The sequence below is a fragment of the Gossypium hirsutum genome, chromosome A05 (genome assembly GCF_007990345.1).
Source record: "Gossypium hirsutum isolate 1008001.06 chromosome A05, Gossypium_hirsutum_v2.1, whole genome shotgun sequence".
NCBI classification, from domain to species: Eukaryota; Viridiplantae; Streptophyta; class Magnoliopsida; order Malvales; family Malvaceae; genus Gossypium; species Gossypium hirsutum.
Window position 1 is genome coordinate 15491706 of NC_053428.1, and position 20382 is coordinate 15512087.

Consider the following 20382-nt stretch of genomic DNA (forward strand, 5'->3'; position numbering starts at 1 on the left):
TTATATATATATATTCTTAATAAATTGAACCATTTGTTATTAAAGGATAATCCAAGTTCAGACTCTGCATAGCGTATCAGTAAGATCAGGCATGCACACTATCGCAAGCTAGCCATATGTAGATGTGATGTTGTTTTATCTTTGAACAGGTCATTCAATATTGGAAGAGGTGGGGTGTGTGTGTGTGTATAAAGATATATACAAACCAGAGAAACGATATAGTTATAGTTGACCAATCAAACTGGTAAACATCAGCCTCCAAAAGCATTATAATCATGGAATCCAATATGCCAGATTCATACTTGCAAATGTACGTGGCGCATAAATATGTGTTCAGCATTTGGTTTATGTTTCAATTTGTCTTTTATTATAGTGAGACAAAATCTTCAAAGCGTTTAAGAAAGCCAACTAGCCTAGTTTTTTCTCCTTATCCAATAGGAAATATCTAAAAGTCACGTCTTTCACGTTCGAGTTACTCCACTACATCAAAAGTGGCTGCTGATGATGGCCTTGTTGGGTTCTTGAGTGCTCTATGACCATGTATGCCCATCATAGTTTGATATTTAATTGTAGTAAACCTAAGTCAACCCCTAGACCAAGTTTGTGCCATTTCATGATCTTTTGTTCTGAGATCAGAGCATTGCTTCGATAAACTTACACTGTAATATTACGTATTGATTAATTGTACATGTTCCTAATGATACAAAAAGGATGTGATCCCTAATGGCCATAAAGAAAATAAGCTCATTTTTGTTCTTCTTCTTTTTCGTTTCTTACTGCATTTCTGTCATTAGGACGAACAAAACACAGGTTCATTCCCCACCAATAAATCAGACTTAAATTGGAATCCGTTTTCTGATTTCTGAAAGAAACAAAGTACACATGTTTTAGGGTTTATTTGTATCGTATCCCACTCTTTGTATTCATCAAATAACTAGTTGAGCTATATCACTCAGCATATTTTTGAAAAGCTTAAAGAGAAGAAAACCTAATCACTTTAACTAAAAAGGCTAATTTTGAATCGGCATATGATCAATGTGTCCAGGTGCACCACATTCAGCTTAATATCCTTGGTTAGTAATTGCCAAACCAAGAAATCATCACTGTGTTTTCTGTTCCCAAGTTTAGGGTTTATATATATATCAAAAAGAAAAGAAAAAAGAAGCAATGTAAAACCAAATGCATTACACAAACAATATCCAAACAACATAAATCAGATACTTTGCATTACTTAAAAATTGCATATGACATATGTTGTTGTCAGTACAACCAGGTCTCATGTCAGTTTTTATTTTTTTCATCAGAACATACATGAGATGATCAGTAGTGACAAAGGGATTTGCATCAGTGATGTTTGGGATCAGGGCCACCAGGACTAAGGCGTTTTGACTGGTACAGGTCTTCGTTTTCGGACAAATCATCTCTTATCCCAGTGCTGAAACGATACACCTTCCCTGAACTAGTAGAAAGGGACAACATTCGATAAGATGTGGTCTGATTTTCCCCATTAATGTTCGCATTAAGAAGGCGACATTCAGATCTTGATACCGAGTACAATATCAGCATCAAGCATAATGCAAGAAATCGCCATGAAGCCATTTTCTTGTTGCGGTTTTAGACAATACAGTCTTCTTGTTCGTCCATGCTTCGAATAACAAGCAGTATATATAGGCCACGGGAACGTTGCTTTCCTTAATCCAATGAAAATGACCCCCGTTTCTCAACCAAAAAAATAAATGAAAAGGACACCAAATGAATGAAAAGATATATATCATAAAAAAATAATGTAGTTGAGCCCTGATTCATATTTGCAGATTGATGCATATATGTGTGTGTGTATGTTATACATATACATTTCAGCATTGGAAGACTTCGATTAGTATAATTGTGAACATATGATAGGCTTTCAAGAAAGCTCGACTTTTAACTTAATTTTATCATCACATATCCACTAGATGCATGAAAGGGTCACGTCTTCTCGAATTCTTGTAAAGTCGAAAACGGGGTTTTAAAGAAGAAATAATGTGAAAAAAAGGCTGCTTTAATCATTTTATTTTGTCATTATTAGAAGTCGATCTTATGTCATCTAATATTTTTATTTTTATTATATGGAAAATTCTAATATTTTTTCTATTAAAACCTTGAAACACATGTTAAATCCACTATATATCATAGTGGCTTGCTGAGCACACCATTGAATTGTTGCCATGGCAAATGAAGATTCATTAGCTCATAGGTTGAAAATAATAGTGAAAACTAAAAAGTAGAGCTGATGTTAATATAGGCCAAGTTTGTTTGTTTGGTTCCCAATGGAGAATGGATAAAATAGTGTTACTTTGGGATTTTAATAAAATTAAAAATAAATATGTGGAGATTCACACTTCGATTCTCAAAGATACGAAAAGTGTAGTGATACAACCGTAGAAGTAAAGATGCTAAATGACTACTAAAATTGCTAGGTGCTAACCCTTGTTTGTTTGTGTCTCATTGCTTTTCTTTATTTCTACCATTATGGGTCAAAATACCCAAATCGTTGAAACAAGCCCATCCATAACTCAAAACTGGATTAGACCTAAATTCGCTTTGAACATCATAATTTCTTAAATAGAAATGAGCTCTTAATTTAGGACGTGCCGAAATCACAAATTCATAACTTATGCCGAGCCCAAAACAAGCCTAGTCTACGCCCCCGTATAGTGAGAGATAAAATTAAGCATTAAGATTTATAATTTTGGGTATTCCTTTAAATTTTAAAATTAAAAGTGTGAAATAACTGAATTCGTCTAATTATAAATTAATTTATATTTCCTTTGATTAGGGTCAGCGTTCGACTGAATCGAATCGAATGAAAAAATTTTGAATTTATCGAGTTGACAAATCATATTTTATCATCCTAATTTGATTTGAAATTTTCTCGAATCGAGTCGACTGAGATGGAATTCAAATCGAATCAAATCGAATATATTTGTTTGAGTTAAATTTTAAAAAATAATTTTGGATTCTTCTAATCACTGTTACCCATCATAATAAAATTTGTCCACCATAATCAATTTTTTTATTACCTTTCATCACCTCATAATTTATTTATTAACCTTTTATATACGGGTTAGCTTCTTTGCTTACTTAGTTGTTTCAATTATCTTCATATTCTTGTCACTATATATTTTGGAATTAAAAAATATTAAATATAAAAATGTGATTTTTTTATAAAAGTTGTTTTAAAGATAAAATGTAAAATTGATACCAATATAAAATTTTAACAAGAATATTTTATGGCATCATTAATAATTCAATTTTAATATAAATATTCAATATGACTAAACAATTCAATATTATAAATAATATAAAATGTGAAATTTAATTTAATAATATAAATAGTAGATATAAATAAAATTATTATTATTTATGTTTAGGAATTTTTTTGAATAATTTTAATTTTTTATTTGGGAGTAAAGAGGGAAAAGTAAAAGTTTGGGGAAAAATAAAAAGTTTTGAAGAGTAAAAGTTTGAGGGAAAATATTAAAAAAGAAATAGGGGGGATGAGTTTGGGGTAGATGGGGAGTGGGATAGGAAGGAAGCAAAAGTTTTAGGGGGAAAGTAGGAGGGAGTAAAAATTTAGGGGGAAAATAAAAAGTTTTAAAGATTTTTGGAAGTAAAATTTTGAGGAAAAGTAAATGAGAGAATAAAATTTTGGTAAGAAATGGATTTTGAGTAAATGAGGGGTTAGGATAGAAAGGGAGTAAAAGTTTTGGGAAAAAAGTGAGGAGTAAAAATTTTGAGGGAAAAATAAAAAAGTTTGAGAGTTTAGAGTAAAAATGTAAAATATTATAGTTTAATATTCAAATTATTTGAATTATTTAAATTATTCAAATTCAAAAACTCAACTCAATTCAAACTCGAGAATTTGAGTTAACTCGAATAACTCAATTCGTTTATCTCGAAATTCAAATTTTTTTAAATTTTTTCGAGTCGAATCAAATTTTGCTCACCCCTACTTTTGATATATCTTATCTCTTTCTAATAAGAAAATAACAAATCAAAATTTAATATTTTTAATTAAATTTAAATTTATTCAAAATAAAATAATCTGATACCACCAAATATAACACCCCTGTACCTGAGAATATCATTGGAGTCGAGCACAAGATATTAAGAGACTTAATTCATTAATTAAACAGCTCAAATAATTTATTTTTAAAATTTCCAAACAAGTTAGCTAACTGTGCCACAGTCGCTTAAAAATTAATATCTTGAGTTCCGAAACTCGAAATTAAAATTCGTAATTTTTTTTTGAAACTAGATTGATATATATATCTACTAATTTTTTTCTAGAATTTTTTATCAGGCCAATTAGTACAATTTATTAGTTAAAGTCTCCTCTGGGTTCAGCTATATTCTTTTCTCATTAACGTGTCTATCCGAAAACATGGAACAAAACATAAAACGGTAATATTATTAGTCTAAAAATAAGTTATATTTTGACATTGGAGACATATCATACTATGTAATCCATGAGTAAATGTATAAAAAGGTTAAAAAAGAAAACTCAGTCAAAGAGATGAAGTAATTGAGAAAAGAATGAAGACAGTGCACTGTGTGTATCGATGTTTGGAACTATCTAAGGTTTATACATTTATACACAAAACGAGACTTCATGCAATTTGATTGGTGCCCATCTCCAGCACGCCTCTTTCTCCATTGTGGTTGGTATACCAAAGCTTGGGGAGAAACCAGATTTGCAGCATTGGGTGGAGGCAGACTAGAAGAGATTTGAGGGAGAAGGAGATTGGTAATGTCTTGAAGAGGTTTCCTTGGTCTTGGTTTTTTGATGATGGAGGATGAAGATTTTGGAAGAAGAGATAGAGGGGTTTTGGAGGAGAAAGGAGAGATGTTCTCCTTGTTGTCATTTTCAGAAATGGAGAGAGCAGCCATAAGCATTTGGTGTTGAGAGGGAGGAGAAGGATGGATGGGACATAAGTAATGGTGGGTTTTGGAGGGGAGGAAGTGAAATTTTTTCAATTCAAGTTGTTTTCGGATGTTTGCTTCGTTTCTCTTCGTGGAGGGAATTTTGGTGTGGAAAATATTGATTTTTGTAATTTTGATTCTATGGAGGGAGAAGGAAGGCGGAAACATTTTTTATTTTTTATGCTTCCCTTTCAGGTGTCAACTTTGAATTAAGTCCAAACTCAAAACGTGCTCGATTGAGATCGGAGGGGCGCGCATTTTATTTTATTTAAATGTGCTCCAATTTTGTGTATTTAGAATTTATTTATTTTTATTTAAAAAATTTAATTTAATTTATTAATTTTATTTAAAAAAATTATTAAATTTAATAGTGTGAAAAAATTCTCGTTCATAATCATGTAACAAAAAGAATAATAACTGAACTTGAATTTTTAAAATAAAAAAAATAAATTACTATAATATAAATAGATAGAGTAAATTAAAAATAATTTAAAAACTTGAAGTATACTTTAATCTAATTACAAATAGGGGCACCATCATAATAAAACTTTTAATTTTATAACCATACTGTGAACATTATAGTTTGTTTTTGTATATCAGAAATTTTGTATTTATTTACCAGTGGCATAGGTTAAGTCATTCGATCTTACGGATTTGTATCATAGTGAATTTAATTTAGGATAATTTTAAACCAATTAAATTAGAAATAAAATGATGGCATGTATTAATTTTATTAGTTAGGCCCATGTTGTAAGTGATGGGAGGTCTATACAATAATTTTTCGATAGTTTTAATTATAATCTAAATTAGTTTGATTCAGCTAAATTTGTTATAGTCAACCTTCTATATAATAGTCGTTTAATTGTCAATATTTTACTTGTTATAGAGAAGTGACTATTTTATACCTATAACAGCCATGTTGTTATAGGTTGTAAACCTACCATAAAATTAATATCGTGAATTTCTAACAAATCAACAAAATAAAAAAAAATGTATAGTATTTGCATGTATTATTGCTTTTATGCATATTTTATTTTACATGATTTCACAAGATTAATTATGGTATTCATAAATTTAACAAGTTCAATTAATCAATCTATCAAATTAAATTAATTAATTTATAATTATTAAATTCAAATAATCAATTTATAAATTTATGATGTTCCGAATTCATAATAGAATATTTAATTAGGGAACTTCATAGTTTATTAAATTGATATTTTAATTCCACTCATTGAAAAGTATTTCATTTAATAAAAAATTATTAATAGATTATTTCATGTGAAATTTAATATTTTATTGAAATAATATTTTAATTAAGATCATTTTTATTTAATAAATCATAGGTAACAAGTTTGCTTTTATGAAATAGTTATAATTTTACTTAAAAAATTTAAATAATATACAATTATAAAGAACTAATTTGATAAATAATGTACTTCGTAATCATGATTGTTTTTTTTTATAACGATAGAAAGTTAAAATAAAACATAAAAAAAATAGTATTAGAAGGTTCGAATTTTGTTGCATGTAATGAGATAGGGATAGGGGTAGTCAACCAGGAACAAGAACTAGAACGAAATTCGTTTATCAAAAAATTGAAACATATAAATTTCTTTTCCAAATTATTAATCATTTACAATCAAACATGCTTAATAAAACAATTAAAAGATAAATGTTATGATTTTACGGTACCAAAAAGGAAATCTGACACTTCATTATTATATATATAACATAAACATAGTAAACAAAATCTGACTCTCATTATTATATATATAAGATAAACATAGTAAAGAATCACCATTTCTGTTCTGCTACCAAAACCAAGCGGTTCGATGATTTCGCAAGACATCAACTTCTCACCATATACAAAAAGCTAGAAACAAAACCAAGGTAGTGTAAAATATAAATACTTACTTTTTCAATACCTAAGTAAAAGAAAATAGGATTTTGCACGCTTATATAGCCCATAAGTTTATTGACAGCATGAATTCTTGAAAACCAAATGGATGCTATGTCTCGTCTTTGGCTTTGCTGCTAAACCACTCTCTCTTCCTTTTTATTGTTCTCTTCTTCAGCCTTGGTGCTTTGTTGACGTGCAGCTGGTTTCTCAGCACCAGGGTAAGTCAGCCTCCTAGGCTTCATCTTCATGGTTTCCTTCTCATTAGAAAAATGGGGTTTCGGTTTTGGTTTCGGTGAACTCGAGTTTTTACCAGCCTTGTTTATCTGTTTGTTCTGCAGCTTCTTAGGGGTAATAGACTGAGCAGGGAGGCGACTTTCCCATGGACGAACAGCAATCCAGCGTTCCACCCAGCTCCAACCCCAATTAGCTTTAGCAAGCTCGTAATTGCCAATCCCATTATTGTTTGAATTGGGGGCCCTCCACTGCAAATCATGCATATACCATGGTTATTCATTGCTCATACAACTTGCACCAAATGAACACAAGTTACAGCTAAGGAAAATGGCATACTTGATGGGAAAAGGCATATGCCATAGTTCGTTCCCGCTTAACGGCTGCTTCTTCTCTATTATGTATTTTTGTGAGAATTTCCTCCATCGTTTCAGGGCCGCAAGACCATTCTACCTGTTATCCATTTAAACTAGTGTTAAACATGAATGAAAGAAAAAGAGCTAAATAGTCCACTCTCAACCTGGCAGATTAAGAGGATGTAGAAAACAAACATATCTGGAAGCAGGAGCATCTGAGATTATTTGATTTGACAAGCCAAAGTTTTAGACACTTTGCAAATGAAACATCAAACCTCTCAAACTATAAAATGGCAATTGGCAATGACAAAACAGATGACATGATGAGTCTTCGTCAATAATTCCACAATCATCATACCATTATTGACTCTGGAGCATCAAATGAGTTTGCAATATACAGAAGCTGGAATCTCTAATCAATGAGTTGCTTATAAAGTAAAATTCATATCAGGAAGCCGATGGAAGACAAAATGCCCCAAAGTTACAGAACGAAAGATTGCACAAAGAGATATGATGGGAAAAAAAATCAGAAACTATTTAAGAAACAAGTGGAGAGAATTCATGAAAATAGATTACTTGATCAGTGCAGACAACTAGGTCATCATAGATTTAAATCTCAATAGTGCGGACAACAATCTAGGCCAGAATATGCATGCCAAAATGACCATTCCTACATATGTCCAGGTGTCAAAACTTCTTTCACTCAAATCTTGGCAAGCTCTTAATTTTATACTGATGATTACACGTATAACATGATCCCGTGGAAAATAAGGTGGTAGTAATTGCCCGAGTAGTAAGCTGTTCAAAATTGCATACATAGATGAATTCAAAATTTTAATAGCCTTAACAAGGATTCTGTCAAGACCTTAGTTCATGCAAGTTTTCATGAGCCAGGGCTGTTCTAACCTCTATGTCATGTAGCTTTGCCTCAAGCTTTATCTGATTTGCTATTTTCTTCTGTCTAAGATGGCCTTCTGTTACCATACAGAGTCGACGGGCTCTTATTTGAGCCTGTATGTTGCTCCACGAGTGAAGATAATTTAATGTTGTTGTAGCTTGCTTTTTGATGGAACTATTTAGGGTTTGAGCCTGCAATCTTACAATACCTTTCAATCGACGTAATTGTTTTCGAGCCTGCATCAGGGGAAAAGACATTATTAAACCATTCTACCAACTCAATGGTGACTGGGAAGCATATATCTTATAAGATACCTGCAAGTGGATTAAAAAGTGAAAGAGGAAAAATTAAAGCTACACTTCCATTGTCAACTTATAAAAGAATTCAGAAACAGGGGACATAGTAAGATACATGTTCATGATATCAATCGATTATCACATACAATGTGCCTACATTGCTCCTATCCTATATAAGAAAGATTTTCACGAATGCACTTAATGATTGCCACTGGTTCTTTTTGAAAAGACCACAGAAGGTCACTTCACCAGTCATTCCAATTAGGTGATTCAATTTGCTGAGTATGATGCATTACCATGCAGAACCCAGTTAATGTGCAATCCATCTGTTGTCTGGTTCATGAACTCCGGTATAATCATAATAGAGGTCATACATGTATTCTCTATGGTACAATATATTATCTGTGGAAGAATGCATAACTTCACCTCATAAAAAAAATAGATGCTGTTCTCTAAAAATAACAGATACAATCACAATTGTAAAAGTTTCTAGATTGCTCTGTGAGGAACATCATTGAGACACAACCACCACCAATGCAAGTAAAGGCATACATGCATTTATTTAAGTGTTCACATATTATGATCTTATTTGTAGAACCTCCAAACCAACATACTCTATAAGCCCTGAATGCAGTTTGAATCCTAGTAGCTGCCAAGTCCTCAATTGGCATGCCAAGAGTATTGGAATTTCCGCTAATTAGACCCGGTCTAGTGGATGCCTTTTGCTGGTGTTTCTTCCATTTGAAGCCACTGGATTTTTTAGAAGCAGAAGATCCCTGTGCCAAACAGACGAGATCATAGATAATATTAACCCAAGGATTCAAATTGCAAATCAATGACTAGAGAAGCAATCTTAGGTTTATTTATAACTGGAATGTAGAGACTTGCATAGCTTAGTTTATGACTGTTTGAGAATGTACCTTTACTTTCTTTGAGTTGTCATCTTTCACTATATTTATTATTGACTTGAACAAGTTTCCAGAACCCATTGCTGATAGTAATTATCTGTACCCAGCTTAGAACCACCCTGACAGTATTTTCCAGTGCAAAGATCATCAAAAACTACAGCAGGCATAAACTAGAACACAAAAAATTCAGATTCTTATAAGAACATGACAGGAAAGTTTCAGAAACTTTGAACTATATGCTATGAAACTGATTTGATTTGAAAGTTGGGGACATTATTCATGGAAAGTAAGTAGCAGTTACTAAACAGAACCAGCAAGTATTTTTACAAATGAACAAGTAGGTCACAATCAAAGTCAACCCAGTTATCAACTAACAGAAACAAACAAGACAGGTTTGTAAGAAGCTGAAAATTGCAGCAGCAACATAAACCCCGTAATATCCTAAACCAAAAGATTTGATTTTTAGACGATAAATTAGTTTCTAAATTTTACTCATCCAGAACCCAGATCCCAGGATCCCTCCCAACCATATGGGGGCATCCCCAAATAGCCCCTTTTTTTTCTCATTGCTAAAGCAAACAAAACCAGAAGCAATAAGAATCCAAACAAAAAAGTATGATTTAGCAAGGACATACCAACAAAGCTGTCAAAAGAGGTACTTTTGGAGGACGACACTGAAAGCAAAGATTTTGGGAGATCAAAGAAAAAGGCAGAGTTGGTGACAACAACGGTTCGAGTTGTAGTAAAGAAGAAGGAAAGCCTGAAATCAAAGAAAAGAATAATTAAAGGGTGGGTGTGGAATGTGCATTGTTATGGCCCATTACCAGCTTTTTCCTCTCTCTTGTTATAAATTTCTTCTGTTTCTTTTTTGTATTTTTGTCTCACAATGAATAAAAAAGCTGGTCTAACAGAAGAGGGAAATCATATTAAAAATATATTCTTGAACTCTCTCTCTCTCATCAATCAAGGGTTCAACAACTGATATGAAGAGCGGGGGGACTGGGGGAGTTTGTCGTGTTGGTTGATTTCTAAAAAATTATTTAAAAAAGTTAAAAATTTTGAACGCGAGTGAAGATGAAATATGTTGATGTAGAAAGGCTGGCCTAAGTGAATCTATGGTTCACTGATTCCTCCCTCCCTACAACATGTGTTTCCGCAGATTTTTTTTTTATATATTAAGTCCTTATATTATATTTCATATTGCATGTTAATCCTCCACAGAAAACTGAGAAACTTTGACCTTATACAGTAGATAAATGACTAAAATAGTGCATTTCAGTTAAATTTTTAGTGTTAAATGCTTATTTTAAGCCTTTGGTATTTTATATTCAAGGTATTCATTTCTCATTCTTTTGTATGATTTTTATATATTATATAAAAACAACTTCTACTTGAGTTTTTAGGATTTAATAAGGGCATTTTAGATATTATAAAAAAATTAAAAGAAGTATTTTAAATAGTATAAAAAATCAATAGGGATATTTTAGACATTAAAACTTAACAAAGCCAACTTAAGTGTTTTGTAAAAAAAAAAGTTAATTAATTTATTTATTTATAAAATATTATTATGATTTATTTTTTTTAATTTAGTGTTTATCTATATCTATATAATCTATATATTATATAAAACCTTACTTAAAAGGAGTCTTTAGAAATTAATAGGAGCAATTTTGAAGATTTGTAAAAATAGATATGGTTAAATAGACTTTTTCAAAAATAGTAGTTTAGAAAATTTTAGAGTTTCCCTAAGCATTTTAGACATTTGACAATTAATAACTTTAACATGTAATTTTTTGTAATATATACGACTTGAACGACTAAATAACTAATAAGCAAATTTCAGTCTTAGTTTAAAATAATCCATTTATTACAATGTACTATTTGTTTAATATCAACCATTGATTTTTCGAATGTTAATAAAAATTAAATGTAGATGACTCAATTTCAACGATAAAATCGAGGTGGCATTAAGTGGAATGATAAAAGAATTTAGTGGGAGTTAATTTGTGGACAATATTGAAGGCCTAAAGATAACTTGGACACGTAATTTCCGTCAATTAAAAGTGGAGAGTAATAATGTAATTGTATAATTTGAAAGAAAATGGAGTAAGGTTTGTTTTAACACATAAACATCAATTAGGGATAGTGACCGGGCTTGGGAACACCATGGGTACGAGTTTACTTGGAAAAAGTGGGTCTTTGTGGAATGTTGACCCAATTATTTGCTTCGCGTTGCTGCTATGCAGCAATTCAATGCAACAGGATTCGAGTTCAGTTCACGCGCGATTCATTTGCTCATACTTTATACTTGCCAAGTCTCTTAAAAGAAAAATACGGACCTTCGGCTCATAAGACCAACGCTCTAACCAACTGAGCTACGGGACCTTGTTGATATTAGATTTATATTTGTCTTAAAATGATTTTATTTATATTTTAATTAGGTGAATGAAATAAATGTTTTTATTCAAAATTAGTGCATAATATAAGATATGGGTATCAAACTAAAATATACAACAATAATTGTATAGGAAAAAAAATTGTATGAGCAATTCAGATCGTTATCAAATCAATGTGGAAAAAAAAAACTTGTAGCTGGCATATTAAGATTTGAATATTGTACATGGAAATCTATTGCCTAATGTTGTTCATATATTTTAGTCTGTACATGAAAAATAATGTCAACTTGTTCAGGCAATGGCTCAGGTAAACAGCAGCAGCATTTACCTAGGGTTCGATTTTACACCAAATCGTTGGAAATTTTTTGTCACATGCACCTTAGACTTTGGAAGTATAATGTTTAAAATCATGCTATAAACAAAGAAAAGTCATTCATTCCTTTTCCTCGATTGATCCGCTTAATCATATTATTATATGTTAGGAGATAGTAATTCAATATCAAATGGAATGCGTGGCTACCTAGCAAGGGTTTCCTGCCGTAATTAAAAGTTTATTATTCAATAACCCCACGAGCAAACATTTCATAGACTTCACTATATACGAGAATCGACTTATATATATAATCCATGACAATAAATTTATTTATATTAGTGTAAAATTTAAGTAGTTTTATATTTTTTTGTATTTTTATATAATTAAATATTTTAACAATCCAATCGTCATATTTTTTATTTTATTTATGTGATTATATATATCAAGTTTGACATAAATTAAAAAATTTTAATTATTTATTTTTCGTAAAAGAAAAAATTTTCAATCGTTAAATATATACAATATTTCAGATCGAAATGAAAAAGATATCACATCAATTCAAAATTTTACTTACATAAAAAGTATAAATATATTAATAAATTCAATGGTTTTTAACCATGTAAAAATTATAAAAGAAAAAAAATGTAAAACCACTCAATAGAAGTGGATATTTCCTCATCTATATATATATACGTACGCATTGATTAAGCTAAATAACACAGCTCCCTCGGCATTCTTAAGAAAAGAAACCAGTCAAGTATAGGTTCATCAGAAGATGATGATAAAAGAGAATTTGCTGTCAGCCGCAAGATCATGCTTGCAGCAATCGCCACATTGCTTGGAGTTGTGACAATCATAGTCTTACTCCATCTCTGTTCAAGGTATCATCTAAGACGCAAAGAAAGGAGACAGCGTGCTGCCCTTCATCGCCAGAGAACTCAAATTACAGCGATTAATGAAAGTTCCATTAACGAGGCACTAAAGTCAGGGCTCGACCCTTTGATCATAGCGTCATTGCCGATGTTCACATACAAGATAACCCCCGGCCAGGTTGATGACCATGACGAGCCGACGGAGTGCTCGGTTTGTTTGGGAACCATTACGGAAGAGTTCACAGACAGGGTCTTACTAAACTGTAAGCACATGTTTCATGTGGAGTGTATAGATACGTGGCTGGGATCACATACAACTTGCCCCCATATATAGCAGCCTGGTTGAACCCAGGGTCCAGGCGTCAGAGGACAAAGAGTTGTGCATCAGGGTTCAACCCACGGCTCCTCCTTTAAATGAAAACGCGTCCATTAGTGTTGCCCAAGCGGAAAAGGAAATTAAGTGGACCATCAGGATCCTTTACAAGGATTCAAAGTTGTGGGGATGAAGTATTTGACACTCGAGATCTAGAGAGGCAGCGATGGACTAATAATTTCACAATTTAAAAGTATTTATGAAATACTTTTTCTTTGATTCTTTTTTCCCTACATAAATGAAGTACCTAATTTTTTTTTTTATAACAAGCTCTCAAGATCTTGTAATATAATCTCCTAACTGATTATAAGGATCTAAATATGATTTATGTTTACTTTTGCAATAATCACATTTTCTTTTAAAAATTTACTTTCCAAAAGTAATTAGATGTAAATATTTTTGGTGTAAGTAAATCTTTGTGATACTAATGAATTAATTGTCGACTAATTGGATCAAATCTTGTTGGAGAATTTTTTTTTCTTTTAGAATGAGAAATCTGACAAAAATAATTAAGGCTTGAATATATATTTAACTAGAATAACCATACGTTTTCTAAGAGGCGATTTGGATTCTAATTTTAATTTGACTCTCTCTTTTTTTAATTAGATTGCAAACTAACGCATGATTGAGTTGTAGTTTATGACTTAATCCACGGTGCAATTTAAAATAAATAATACCAAATAAATGGAACTTATATTTAATTAATTCGAAAAACAAAAACTGTGTGCCCTTGGTCTTCACCTCACATATGTTCAATTATGAGACTTTACAGTGGGAAAAAGGATTGCATAAAATTAGACTATTATTTGTATTTTTTTTAATAATTTTATTTCATTTCAATATTTTCATTTTAAAAAGAAATTTTAGGATGAAAATATTAAAATAATATTAAATTATTAGAAATAGATACAAATAATATAATATCTCAATTTCATATAATCATTTATCTGATGATAACATGGAAATTCTCTTGATAATGAAATAAAATAGTGCTCTCTCCTAACCCCATGTGTGATGTGAGCAACAATTTTTTTGCCAATAAAATTCAACAACCTCTTTCTTTATTATAATCCATTTTAATTATTCAAATTAATTAGTGTTACAAACATCATTTAAGTATATCAATTTTAGTCTCTCTATTAAAAATTGTTTCAAATTAATCATTGTGCATTTAGCGGGGGCGCTAAAAAAATATTCTGGGAGAATTAAATTGTATATTTTTACAATAGTAAAAATGTAATTTTATCATTTTACTAGTTTATATATTTATAAATTTTAAAGGATTAAATCAAATTTTTATATTTTGGGGGGGTTAAAGTGCAATTTTACCATTACTAATTTAAAATTTTATAAATTATAAAGGGCCTAAATAAAAAAATTCCCATTTTAGGGGGTCGGGGCCTCTGCCAGCCCCCCATTGGCTCTGCCCTTGCTTACATTAAAATTTTATTTAAATCATGACATCACTACAATTTGTAATTAAGTTATTGATAATTTAGAATATTTATATATATATCATACCCAACTAGGGTAGTAAATACACTCTTTTGTAATCATAAAGAATTGAAACTCTTTTGTAATGGCCTAATCTTCAATAATGTCGGAAACGGTGATTTGAGATCACTAAATCCGACAAGTAATATTGAACAATATAGTAATTTAATATTTATGAGTCAAGTGAGAATTTAGAAGAATTTGTGAATGAGTGAAATTGATTAATTAAAATAATTTATTAGGTTAAACGGGTCAAAAATAAGGTATCGAGACCTCAAATTTGAAAACCGAGCCATAAATATTTTTAAAAATATTTATGGAGTGTTGTTGAGTTAGTATTAAAGTTTGGTTAAGAAATTTTAACGCATGAGTAGTCAATTAAATAAAAAGAACTAAATTGTAACAAATGCAAAATTTGCTAAAAGGATTAAATAGCTTAAGTGTTAAAAGAGGGAGGAGTTAAAGGGAAATTAAGCTTAAAAGTGAGATGGCTTGACGGTAAGGGTGGAAAAATCAGCAAAAAAAAAATAAGGGAAATAAGGGCAAAATTGGAAATTTTGCAAAATTAACTAATAAAATAAAGACCAAAGTGAAAATTCTAGATATATAATCATTTTTCTTCAGCCAAAATGCCATAGAAGGTCTGGAGAAAGCTTTTTTTTTCATATTTTTACATAATGTGAGTTTAATTCTTGCTTTTTCTTAATAATTTTTATGTTTTTATGACTTTTACAATTAGGTCAACTTATAAAATTCATTATTTTTTAATTTTGTGGGTGAAATTGGAAGTTTATATGGTTGATTAAGGAAATTTTATGATGAATTATCATGAATTTTAAGTTTTAATTTCATATTAAGATGGCTTTATTAAGTGATTTTGATAGGAAATGGTATTTAGGACTTAATTGTGAAAAAGTTGTAAATTAGAGGTTGGTGTTGGAATTATGAATATAAAAGGTTATGAAATAGTTTATAATGATAGAATAAAGTGTTAATTGAGAAAAATTAGTTCAATCGATGGGTTAATTGAGCAAGGACTAAATTATAAAAACTATAAATTTTGGGTAAAAGTGCAATTTTTAAAATTGAAAAGTATAAATTGTGAATTGAATAGAAATGAAATAAATGCTAATGAGTGGAAATATTTTATATTATAGATCAAGAATCCAAAGTCGAACGAGGAAAAAAAAAGTTGCAGAATAGTCCTCAAATTTCAATATCTTCTACAAATTAGCTGGGTAAGTTTATATGGTTGAATTTACATGTTTGTTTGTGAATGATTGAATGATATAATGTGTTATTAAGTGTGAAATTGCTATGGGATTGTGAAAATTTTTTATTAAAAAAATAAGATGAAAATTCAAATTAGAGAAAACGTAGAAATTGAGCACATTAAATCAATATTTGGTGATGAATTGATAGAAAAATGCATGGTTAATCCATGATAAAATGTGAAATGTAGGTATGGAATTTCAATGGAAATCCATACTGAGTTATGGCAAAATGTATGTATGGAATTTCAATGGAAATCCATACTGAGTTATGGTACAGTGAGGTGAATGTAAGTCCATGATTAAATCATGGCAAAAATGTGAATGTAGGTATGGCATTTCCCATACCGAGTGATGGAACGTAGGTATGGCATTCCCATACTGAGTTGTGAAATGTAGGTATGATATTTCAATGAAAAAAAACATACTGAGTTGTGAATTGTGGCACTAAGCAAACGACGTACTCAATTTCACAAGACATTTCCTAATTTGATAATGATTTATACATGAAGTGTGAATTAAAGTGAAAGAGACTGATTAGAAGTTAATGTTGAGCTCAACTATGTGAAGTATAATAACAGTGGTTGTGGATGGCAGGGAAGTTTAGTAAATGTTTTGTTATTTTTTGGAAACGTTATGTTGGTAAGCTTTACTTTTGAATCTATGAACTTACTAAGCTTCAATAAGCTTATCTGTGTGTGTTTGATGTCTTTGTGTAGATTGAATTGAAGTGAAGTTGGTAGATCGGATCATCACAACAAAGCTCACTATCCAGATCAACTCCGGTAGCTTTTGTTTTATGTTTAAAGATTTATATGGCATGTATAGGGTTTAAATGAAATGAAGTGCAGATGTTATAAACTAGTTAACAATATTTTGTACTAAAACAGTTTTTGGACAATAGCAGTAGTTCGAGTTTGAAAATTCACCATAAATTATGGAAATTGAATTAGAGGTTGAACAAAATATGAAATTAAAACTTATTGAGTTTAGTTTCACATAAAAGAAATGGTGTAAGCAAAAGGATTTCATATTATGAGATATTTGAATTTTTGTAAGATAAGGTCAAAGTGATTTCGAAATTCCCTGTTCTGACTTTGGAAAATCATTAAAAATTGTATAAAAATAATTATGGGATAAAATTTATGTGTTTAAATTCTTAATGGGTCTATTTTTAGGATAAACAAACGAGAACATTATTCGAATCCCGTACTATGAGATAATTAATTTTTAGTAAAGAAAGGTCGAAGCTGTCAAACAGCAGAACATGGGTAACTTTAAATAATAAACTGTACTTATTGGCTAATCCATAAATTATGAAAATTTTATGGTAGAAAAATATGTGAGTCTAATTTTATGGACAACTTTGATATGAACATAAGATCTGCTAATTTTCCTTAAAATTATACTCACTATGCTAAGGTGATGTTGTTAATATGAGAAATATTTTTTTAGAACAAAAAAGTATTCTCAACCACATTTTGAAGCCTTGAATGTCTCAAACTAAATAGTTCGTGAGTTGTCTATGGTGCTTATGTTTGGTACCATTCTCTCAAATGGTATCATACCTCGTGATATGGTGCAAGAAAACTTTTTCTATTTGAATAATTAGCACCGACCTTATAATATTTAGGTTCACAATCCAAATAAACCCAAATACTTTATAGCTTTAATTATAAAAGCTTATATAAACTTACTTTGGAGAAAAACTTATATTAAGTTATATCCCATTTTATAATACGTAAATTAAATAAAAATAACATAAAATTTATAATATATAAAATTTATTATAAATTGTCCAAAAATATATTATTTTTATAATATATAGCATGGACACTTAAATAAGTTATGTCCATACTTGATCATAACTTTTTATACATAAATATGTTATAACACTTTTTGTAACATGTAAATTATCTTTTATAACATGCAACAGAATGAAAAATGTTAATTATCAGCCTAAGTAATATGCAATAGAATGACTATCATAATATAATATATTTATAAATAAATATATTATAACATTTTTATAATATGTAAATTATTTTTATAATAAATTTGTTGTCATAACTTTAGAATTTTTTTTAAGATTTAAATAATATTTTTTATAAATATATAAAATACACAAATTATTTTTATAACATAATTTTTTAGGATTTATAATATATGAAAATTTTAGTCATGACCATCCAAGCACTCGTCCATGTTCATGTTTGTAATATAATTTTTATAACTTGAATAAAAATATATATTTTTAAATTGAATTCAAGTGTAATTATCTACATAATTATTTTAATTCTCACATTCCCTTAAGAATTGGATAGTGTAATTGGGATGCTTTAATTGCACCTAATTCAATGGAATCCACCAATCATAATGGTTACGTAAACATGCTACCATAGTATAATTATAAGCAATTATACCCAAATCTAATTATTGAATATTTTCCAAACACTACCTTAACGGTCAAAGTCTATCAGTGTAAAATTCATTTTACTCTATCTTTTAAAAATTACTTTAGATTAATCATTGCACATTAGGAATTTATTCAAATTTTGATACCATTACAATTTGTCATTAAGGATAATTTAGAAAAAAATAAATAAATCATACTCAACTGATTTACTGTAACCCGACTTGACTACTCAATCCCCCTCCAAATTTCATGTATTTTTGAACTATCACATAATAGTATATGGACTCTAGGTAAAATTTGACCACCATTTAACCGTTACTTTAAAATTATTTTTTATATTAATACGTTACTTTTATTTAATTTAAAATTTAAATTTTCCATGTATACAACTCATATTTTTTTGAAGGATTCTCAACTTTCGCACGCGCTCACATCATAAGCAAGTAATTTATACAACTCAAATCCGAATAATTTTTAAAGAGGATGAATATTTGACTAAATGGTTACAACTTAAAATTTTAACTAATTAATATTTTTTTAGATACTATACAATTAAAGAATTAATAGTCATACTAAAAAAAACATACCTTTAATATATATATTGTGTTTATTATTTAGATTTTACTTTAAAAAATAACGGGAAACAAGATGAGGGCAAAAAATTCAAAGGGAAGCATATTAAATTTACATTGAAATCGTTTTTATCATTTCCTTCACAGCTCACATAATTAATTAGGTATTTAACATCTTAAATACATTTTCATTAAGTATTTCCTTTTTCCTGCTTCATTTATTACTACAATTTATTTACCAATGCCTTTCCCATGATTAGCAAGGCTTTTCTCAAATTGTTGTTTGTATTTTGTAAGTCCTTCTTTAATGAAATTATTATTTAAAGAAGGTTTCTTATGCAATAAAATCTTAATAAATGGATGTTCAATAAATTTGCGATTCCTAGTAAATCATAAAATTTCACAATTTCATCTTAGATACATATAATTAATATAAATTAGAAAGTAAGATCCAATTTTCAATCACATTACTAATTTAGTTATTAGTTAAAAAAAAAAGAAATTTACTAATTTAAAATCTTTGATTGATATTAAATCTAATCTTATTTCTAGATTGGATTAAAGGATGGAAAAGGAAAGCGGGAGAAAGGATCTCCTTTCTTTTATTTGGATAAATATTTTTATTTAGGGAAAATTACGTATACTTTACTTTGAATTAAACGTTAAAATCTTGATTTATATTAAATTTATCTTTATATTTATCAACATCCTTTTAATAATAAAATATTTATAACATTTTTATAAATTATTTAATGAGAAATACAATCATAAAAATTCATTATCAGTAATCATTTTTATCTTAAAAAATCAATTTTATTTTTTATTGATTAACCGGATAAAAATTTTTAAAACCCTTCTTGTTTCTTATTACTAATTTTAATTTACTAAATGAAATATTATATTATAAGGTTTAATTTTTTAAGGCAAAATGATTTTTTTTTGGCCTTTCAATTTATAAATAAAAAATAAAAATTTAACTCTTTCATTTAATTTTTCATTTTTTAACCCTTAAACTTGTATTTTTTGTCAAATCACCTCAAAATAAATTAAAAAATTAACATTTTTTAACTTTGTTGACTTTTCATACATGTGAATGACACTTCAACACTTAATTAATT

General features: G+C 29.3%; 2 protein-coding genes across 3 annotated transcripts; both read right to left on the reverse strand.

Annotated features, from left to right (window-relative positions):
• Nucleotides 1-4429: 4429 nt before the first annotated feature.
• On the reverse strand, nt 4430-5094 carry LOC121229395 (uncharacterized). Its single transcript, XM_041113586.1, has one exon. The coding sequence runs from the start codon at nt 4936-4938 to the stop codon at nt 4615-4617; it is 324 nt and encodes a 107-aa protein (XP_040969520.1). The 5' UTR covers nt 4939-5094; the 3' UTR covers nt 4430-4614.
• Nucleotides 5095-6709: 1615 nt separating this feature from the next.
• LOC121229396 (protein IQ-DOMAIN 1) lies at nt 6710-10569 on the reverse strand. 2 transcript variants are annotated; one of them, XM_041113588.1, is made up of 6 exons: nt 10193-10569; nt 9570-9727; nt 9264-9425; nt 8362-8589; nt 7439-7552; nt 6710-7350 (listed from the first exon to the last, which is right to left on the reverse strand). In XM_041113588.1, exons 2-6 carry the CDS (start codon nt 9636-9638, stop codon nt 7003-7005), a joined length of 921 nt encoding a protein of 306 aa, XP_040969522.1. In that variant the 5' UTR covers nt 9639-9727; nt 10193-10569; the 3' UTR covers nt 6710-7002. The 2 variants fall into 2 exon arrangements, with proteins under 2 accessions (XP_040969522.1, XP_040969521.1); XM_041113587.1 differs by having other exon boundaries at nt 9570-9676; nt 10193-10568.
• Between the last annotated feature and the right edge of the window lie 9813 nt (nt 10570-20382).